Raw genomic sequence first — 8,108 nt, 5'->3', positions numbered from 1 at the left:
ATGTTTTTGTCACTGTATAAACTGCAACGGAACTTTGAATTTGTGCCAAAACGTTGCTGCGGTGATTGAACCCGCTGTTTTCTTTTTACAAACGGAAGCTTTCGCGCCTAACGCTTGTAGTGAGTTCCGTTTAAAAAAGGATACCTCAGAAGAATAAGGCCACATTTTTGATAGCAGCAGACGTTTTCAGGTAAAAATAAAATAACCAATTTCAATGGGTTTCGTTTGAAACAGTGTTAAAATCCTTTACATGTTAAATTCCCAGAATACCACCGGTAGCGTTGGCTTAATTTGTTCAGCTAGCTAAATCTAATATACACAATAAGACTGACTGACGAACCGAGAAATTATATATATTTTTAAAAGATCAAGACAGACAGAAAAGAAACACTTATCAGATCGGAAAATGATCTTCTTTGGGTAAATAAATGTCTAATTTATTTACCCAACGGTTGACTTTCAGTTGTTTACCCAACCGGAAGTCTCGAAAGTAAACCGTCAGCTTGTTTAACGTGCTGAGGTTTGTTAAAAACAAGTTTGTCTATGGGTCACTTTCCTCTATGTTTATGTTTGTAAAAATGAGGCTTTAAAAATGATTGTTTTAGCTAACCTATCTTCTAGAAATGTGCTTAGCTGCCCTCATAGCCTAACCATCGATAATTTCAGATGAAATCAGGTGTTATGTTTTTTTCTAGAAATATTATCAGTGTTGATTTTTGATTGCTGTTTGTAAGACAAACAAAGATTCACTAACTCCTGGTAAAACATTCATTGCCTGGTATGCATTGCCGAGATACTGGTACCAAAGGTTAAAGGTTTTGAAGAGTTGGTTTCAAAACTACTTAAACTTTCCTTTTCTGTTCCTGTGATATAAATTACTTTGGATGACAAAGCTTTGGAAATGTATATTATGTATATGTGCTATTCTGATAAGTAAGCACTTGTAAATTACAGCGAAACTTAGAAGGTTTTCATTGTCTTCAGTATGTGTTTCAAAACAGCAAATGTTACATATATTACCTGTAATAATCAACTGATATATAATTTATTTAGCAGTAGAAATAAATGTTGACTTTTTTTGTTTTAAACGAAAAAGATTACATAATTTTATACATTTTTGTGTTTGTCTTAGGGCCATTGTATGTAAAAAAAAATAATAATAAAATAAAATTGGCCACCAAGGAAGAAATATCCTCCAAAAATATCAGATTTTTTTTTAAATTAATTTTACATTTTATTGACAAATAACTTGGATATGCTGTGTTGTCGAAAAGTGTTAAATTTGCAAGATAAACATTGACATTTCCCATTATTAGATGCATATATTTGTCATATTAAAACTAAGGTACTTACTGAGCTTATAAAATCACTTTCTGTTTCTTTTGCAACAGAAATGTACTCACCTGTGGCCATTCTTATTCTTTTGTTTCTTTTATCTAAAATTTCCCTGAACAGGATTTTTTTTTTTTTTTTTTTTTTGGTTTCCATTGATTAGACAAGCATTTACCTTTATTAAATTCATTCTGTTTATACACAAAAAATTTTTTTTTTTTTGTTAAGATATTATTCTGCTGGAGTCTCATACTGCCCCCTACCTCGCCTACTAATAATTAAATTGTCTAAATAGAGAATTAAGAAAAAAAAGAGTAAAGATAATGCAAAAAAAAAAAAAAAAATAATGAATTACGTTTTTAAGCTACTATAGAAGACACCAATAAGACCAAAGATACCAGGCTACGCTTTAGTCAAATGCCTTCGTAGCATCCGAAAGCACCGGGTTGCTTTACCTCAAGTTTCTAGATAAAACGTAATATTGCAAAAGGTGCTTTGAAAAACAACAGCTTTGTGATTTGTACTACTACAGTGTGGATGTTTTTGTGTTTTCATATTTACAAAACACAGCATCTTCCAGTCTCCTGTTGTTCTACTGGCTCTAATTCTTCTTATCAGGTAATAAAGATGACAGCCTATAAAAGCAATGCCTCACTCAAGAAAAAACTCAGCTTTGAGCTCGTAAGGATCATCAGCAGCTTAAAGAAGGAGAATATCCAGCTGAAGAAGACTCTAGCAGAGGTGTCCCATCATCACGCCGAACATAATAAGCTTGTGGAGGTAAGCACAGCGAAGTTAAATTATGTTTTAGCTATTGTTGGAAAGAACTTCTGAGAGTCTACCTATATTGTTCTATTTATGTTAATATTTTTCTTGGCTTTTAAAACCACTTTTTTGCTGTGGACCTGCTTACAGAAACTCCTCACTCTTGAAACTCTGCAGCTCGAGAGTCGTCAGCAGCTTCCGGCAAAAGATGAAAAAACAACTTCGACCTCAGAGGTAGGGGGTCGCAGGTGTTCACATTTTTTTAACATCGAGGTGAGCACGATAAAAGTCGAGTCGACACCGACTAATTGCTGTGATGTCACAGAAAAAGGAGCAGAAATGTTTCGCAGCATTGCGAAATATTTGAGGTACAACAGCAAAACTGCTAAACTAAGTTATGTTGCTCTCATCTTCTTCTAAGGGAGCTCTTGTCTTACTCGATTTAAACCACTAGATGGCAGCAGTTTTTCTTTCTCTTGTTTTGGATTAATCATGCCTCATGTTTGTTTCTGTGAATTTTCACAGATTTTCCTTCCGCGCGGCTCGTTTTTCACTGTTGCCGTTGAAATTATGTTGACGTTAATGGTTGATTTTGAAAGGTGCGACGCTCTGTGTTTTCTCTTGTCTTGTAGGATTCCCCATCATTCTCCAATGACGAAGCTGTCTCACATCTGCAGCATATGCTCAACGATGCAAGTGTTGTGAAAATTACTTTGCTCGCTTTAATTTTTCATGTGACAAAGTATGACTGGGTCAGATTCATAGCATGTCGCTAAGTATTTGGGCTTCACATTCCTCTCCTCGTCCAGCTGCCTCTTTGTGTTCTTCTCATTCATTTATCCGATCCTTCAAGGCTTTGGAAAAGAACAAGCAGTGGCTGGAATATGACCAGCAGAGAGAGGCCTATGTTAGGGCAATTCTGGACAAAATGTTATGGCTGGAGAAGCATCTGAATGAAACCAACCAGGCCCACTCAATGCAGCACAATGAGGAGCATTCATATGGTGAGTCAAAGGGACAGTGGGCAGCAAGTATTCACCAGTAATACAACAGAGGGCAGCCTACTATCACAACTAGGTTTTCTAAGACATCTAGATTGTTTTGTGGTATCCCATAGTGACAGTGATCATTACCATCTGCAGGATTTTTTTTTCCCAAGATGACATAGTGCTTAGTAAACAACTTTAACAAGTTCCATTACTTATCTTTCTGTTGCCTTGTAATCCTTTCAACACAGCAGAGGCAAAAAGACAGGTTAAAGAAATCTATGAAAGCCTCGTGAAAGAGGCTGATCTCTGGCTGGACATGCTTAAAAAACAAGTTGAAGTGACTCATCAGGAGCTGATCATTGCTGAAAAAAGGTACGCGTGCGGCAAAATGAGACCCTCTCAGTCCCGTCTTAAACAGGGAAGATTGCATGCGGTTGTCAGCTACATAAGAACTCCAACGTCTAGGTTCAGGGCAAGAGAAGAAGAGTTGGAGGCTCTCACCCACCACCTGAAGAGTGAAATAATAAACAAAGGAAGCCCAAAAGAAGAATGTCATAACTCAGAGGAGGAAGAGCAACAGCTGAGGGAGGAGACCCAAGAACTCCAAGCCAGGCTGAAGGAGGAGAAACGGAGGTCTACGAACTTTGAGCTGCAGGTAAATGCTCATGACATGCCGACCTATGATACAGTCCAGTTCTTAAAACTACAATGTTAGTAGCTAGTTTGTAAAACCATAATAAAAAATAAAAAAATCTTTCCATTCATGTCAGAAAATGAAGGACTCTAGACCAGAAAACAAAAATGTCTGCTTGTTTCTCAGGCGAGCCTCTATCAGAGGTACATGTTAAACCATCACCATGCAGACCAGGAAAAGATTTCAGAGCTGGAAAGACAGGTAGGACAGAAACAAACGTTTTCCACTTGTCTCAGTTCTGATTTCTTTACCTACGAAGCATCTGGATGCTCCTAATCCATTTAGCTGCAGATTAATTTTTACTCCTTCCTTCCGTGAGGTTTTGCTTATAAAAAAAGAGCTTTCAAATGTTCTTCCAATACCGCTACACTTTTACAAGTTTCCCTGCATTGGCAATTTATTTATTTTTTTTTAAATTCTAGATCAAGATTTCTTCACAAGACCTTGAGGATGCAAAGCGGGACTCTTCATATTTAAAGAAGCAAATGATCAGAATTCTGAAGAAGCTTCCTAGAGCTGAAGGCCTTTCCCCAGATCAGGCAAAGGTTGGCATGAATACGGCAAAGAGCTCAGGTTGTAGTTCTTCTCTGTGATGAAACTCAGAGACGCTGAAGTAAGACGCTTTGCTTCTTACTTCAGCGTAGGAAGCAAAGCGTCTTACTTCAAAGTAAGGCCAAAGTTAGATTAACGCTTCTGCTTTTATTACCATACACATCCTCTCACCTCTTACTGTGAAACCTGTGCAGCTTTGAGTCTCATAGGATAAGAATTACAGATTCTCCTAGAAGTCAGGCTCAACCTGATACTTGATCTGAACTGACTCACTCTGTTGGCTCTGTTCGTGTCAGAGAGACCAGCAGGACCCGGACTCATGTGAAGAGGCGATGCCGCCCTCCTCGTCCCCCGGAGACAACCCGGTGTCCTCCTCTCACACCAGCGTGCTGAATGAAAGCGTCCTGGAGTGTCCCACCTGCCAGAACGAGTACCCAGCCAGCGAATACAGAGAGCTGCTGAAGCACCTGGAAATCTGTCTGGAGTGAATCTAACCCGTGAAAGTTCAGTTCTGGTTCTTTGTTTAGGAGTCACAGCACATGTTCAATGCCTGTTAATAATCTGCAATTTTGCCTGCATGTCAGTTTAGAACCGCAGTTCTGAAATGATTTGAAATGCATTTTACCTGGAGATTTGTTCTGTTTCTTCATGAAAATAAATTGATGTAAAATGACTGGATTAAACCTTTAATCATTGATTAGGCATGAAGCTGAGCTCTCTGTGTTCCCCCAGTGGAGCAAGTCATAACAAAGTAAAGGCCCAAAGTACCAGAGGTGAAGTGCCTTGTAAAATCTGTGTGTATCATTCAAAGATCTAAAATACTCTCCAAAAGGGAGGAAGTACGTTGAAACAGCTGGAAATGAAGTTACATAAGTCACAGGACACTTGTCCCAAATTCCACTGAAAGAATATGACTACACACTGTGAATGATGACATTTATGAAACTCCACCACCAACCAGCACAACAATGAAATCCAGTGTTCTTCGTGTAGTGCAGCAAAACTGAAAGTGAGAAAAACACTTTGGCTGCTAGGCTTGCCCAACCCGATCCCACATTTTTCCTCTGAGAAGAAGAGACTCCGTTCTTTCTGGCACAATACACTTGCATACCACTAAATATGACATCCAGACCACCGCCTCCCCTCTCCCTCTCTAAATGCCCTGCTTTCATTTATACAGGCAGAACTGTGTTATCATGGTAAACTGGCACCGGGCATCTAATGGTGTAATCACATCAGGGACAGGGAGACAGGAGGTGGAGAACAGAGTGTATTTATTTAGAGACCTTTTAAAAAGCTTCTTCCCAGACGGATCTGGTGCGCATACAGTGGGTAAACATATTAATCCTACAACTCTAATGGGATCTGAAGAATTATGTAGTGAAGACTCCCAGAAGTCTTCTCGGCACGCATTTCTGGCAAAGAGGAAGAGGTCTTGTCAATGTGATGTTCTGCAGGCAAACGCAGTGGAACCCAAGCTGTGACGCATTTCAGCTGTTTGAATGATGCTAATAATAGCCGAGGATTCAGTTTATCAAAAGATCTGCATAAATCCAATAAAGAAACTATTTTCAACACAGAATGTCAACTGGCAGAAAGATGACTCCATGGGCCCTACCATTTGCACTGATTATTTTTAATTCCTGCATTAGTGCATGGCGGGAATCCGCCTGCGACTTTGCTGAGGTGTTAAGGAAGTCTGGCTTTCTTTTCCAGCGGGCTTGATGCTCTTTACTGTTGTTGCTGAGGTATCTCATCTCCCTCCCAACATTACCTGAGAGATATTGATAGTTTTGCTGTGTCGGCAGGTGTCAGGTCCTGATGGAAAAAGAAATCAGTTTGTCAGCAGAGGAAGCACAAGGTGCGCAAGAATTTCCCGGTAGATTTTGGCGCTGACTCTGGACTTGATTCTGTGGCCCATCAGCATCAGATCTCTCGGCTCCCATATTCATCTGTGTGTTACCTTGTCACTGCAACTGAAACACGTTGGCTTCTGTGTTTCTACTCTCTTCCTCCAGACTCATGGCACCTTCATTTCTTAAGGAATTTGAGCCACTGATAAACAGCTGATCAACAGTCCAGCCTCTCGTTCGTCTCAGCTTAGGTAAGATTTTTCTGAAATTTGTGGTTCTGAAGTGGATACCCCAGGGAGTGACGATGCTGTGGATTATTTCTTGAATACTTCTGCGTGAGGTGGCTCAAAAAAAAAAAAATATATATATATATATCTTCAACAGGGTTTGCCTTACAACTCAGTCATCCTGTTTATCCCTCTTGCTTGTGCACATACCTCTGCCACACTTTTTCCTTCCACTCAACTTTCCATAAGTATGCTTGGTTACAGTAGTTTGTAAATGGCCATCTTCTTAACCAATGACCGTTTCTGGTTTCAATGACTGCCTGCTGGGCAGCTGCACATTTTTGTATCAAAATATATTTTACTCATTTTGTATTATATTCTAATTGTCTGAGAAATATGTTTTCTACTTGAAGGTCATAATAATATAAATGAACAGAAATAAATGCTTGAAATATCACTTTGTGTGTAATGAATCAATATGAGTTTGACTTTTCAAATTCAGTTAGTAACTTTTCTGATGACATTCTAATTTACAGAGATGATACTTTAGATTAAAAGGGGCCCTGGGGTTTTTCTGTTAGCTGAACAGACGTCCGAAGGACTTCCCTTTCAGCACTGGTCTCAAACATTATGAGCATCTTCTTGTCACCATGGCAACCGGGAAGAAGCCAGGAAATGCGCCAAATGAATATATTATTTATCTAAAACCAAGTTTTTAAATGTAACTAAGGCTAATGGGTTTGTAATAAGTCAGTATGTTGCAGGTGCATTTCCATCAGTCTGCAACAATCGATTCTAACCCGGTTTTCCAAGCCGCTTCCCTCATGGACAGCTTAGGTAGCGTCTGCACCATACAGGCAGCAATCAGCTGGTTCGTGTTGGAGTTTAATTTACAGTGATTGTCTGTACTGTACATGTTGATTGATGGAGGGGAAAAAATAAAACCAGATCCGCCTGCCCATTGGGCGGAATCCTCCAGGAGGTTGACATCGAGCGCGTAGCGTTGGCTGAAACCATAGGCGTGGTTTTTGGATAGAGATGCTCCGTCTGCTCCCGCTGGGATCCCCACCTGCCCTGACACCGCGTCTGTCACAGCGCCAGCTGGCGTTCTCCTCTGCTCCACACACACCGCACTTCTGATTAGTTCTCATCTGTGCCACAGAAGATACACGCTCGTGTTTTTTCTTTGTTTTTTGTTTTTTTGTTTTGTTTTGTTTTGTTGTTGTTTTTCGTCCGGGTTGTGTAATTGCAGATCAGACGGGGGAGGACTCCGGGTTCGATCACCCTCCACTCCCCGGATCGGCGGCGAAGAAGGCGCGCAGCCCCGTCGGTGGAGACAACAGGGGCGGACAGCGCGTCGCTCGGCCTCCTGGCAGCAGCAGCAGCAGCAGCAGCAGCAGGGGAGGGAAGCACGGCGGAGAGCCTGGTTCATGTGTAGGGCTGCTCGACGCGCAAGTCGTGCCCGCAGCGGTTCCCAAGGATGGAAAATACATGCAGAATACCCAGGAGGTGGCTCTGGCTCGGTTTACTCGTGGTGGCTTCTGTTGTACCTTCAGTGGAGAGCAAGAGAGCCAGGCAGCAGCGCTGTCCCATGTCATGCACATGCACCAAAGATAACGCGTTGTGCGAAAGCGCAGTGTCGATTCCTCGCAGCTTTCCCCCCGATGTCACATCTCTGTGAGTCCTTTTTTTTTTT

The 8,108-nt window shown here is 40.8% G+C and overlaps 1 protein-coding gene across 3 annotated transcripts; it reads left to right on the top strand.

The window, feature by feature from the left end:
* The first annotated feature begins 48 nt into the window (after nucleotides 1-48).
* Nucleotides 49-5,034, top strand: LOC103147733 (centrosomal protein of 55 kDa-like). Of its 3 annotated transcripts, none has more exons than XM_016678709.1 (10): nucleotides 50-190; nucleotides 1,951-2,112; nucleotides 2,248-2,331; nucleotides 2,730-2,849; nucleotides 2,951-3,101; nucleotides 3,335-3,458; nucleotides 3,552-3,741; nucleotides 3,907-3,981; nucleotides 4,203-4,325; nucleotides 4,629-5,034. In XM_016678709.1, the coding sequence occupies exons 2-10, from the start codon at nucleotides 1,960-1,962 to the stop codon at nucleotides 4,818-4,820; spliced, it is 1,212 nt and encodes a 403-aa protein (XP_016534195.1). In that variant the 5' UTR covers nucleotides 50-190; nucleotides 1,951-1,959; the 3' UTR covers nucleotides 4,821-5,034. The 3 variants fall into 3 exon arrangements, with proteins under 3 accessions (XP_016534196.1, XP_016534195.1, XP_007566293.1); XM_007566231.2 differs by having other exon boundaries at nucleotides 51-190; nucleotides 2,730-2,789; XM_016678710.1 differs by lacking the exon at nucleotides 4,203-4,325 and having other exon boundaries at nucleotides 49-190.
* Nucleotides 5,035-8,108: the final 3,074 nt, after the last annotated feature.

This window comes from Poecilia formosa, unplaced genomic scaffold, assembly GCF_000485575.1.
Source record: "Poecilia formosa unplaced genomic scaffold, Poecilia_formosa-5.1.2 Scaffold188, whole genome shotgun sequence".
In the NCBI taxonomy this organism is placed as follows: domain Eukaryota; kingdom Metazoa; phylum Chordata; class Actinopteri; order Cyprinodontiformes; family Poeciliidae; genus Poecilia; species Poecilia formosa.
The sequence above is the reverse complement of the archived record's forward strand: the minus strand, read 5'-3'. Positions and strand labels throughout refer to the sequence as shown.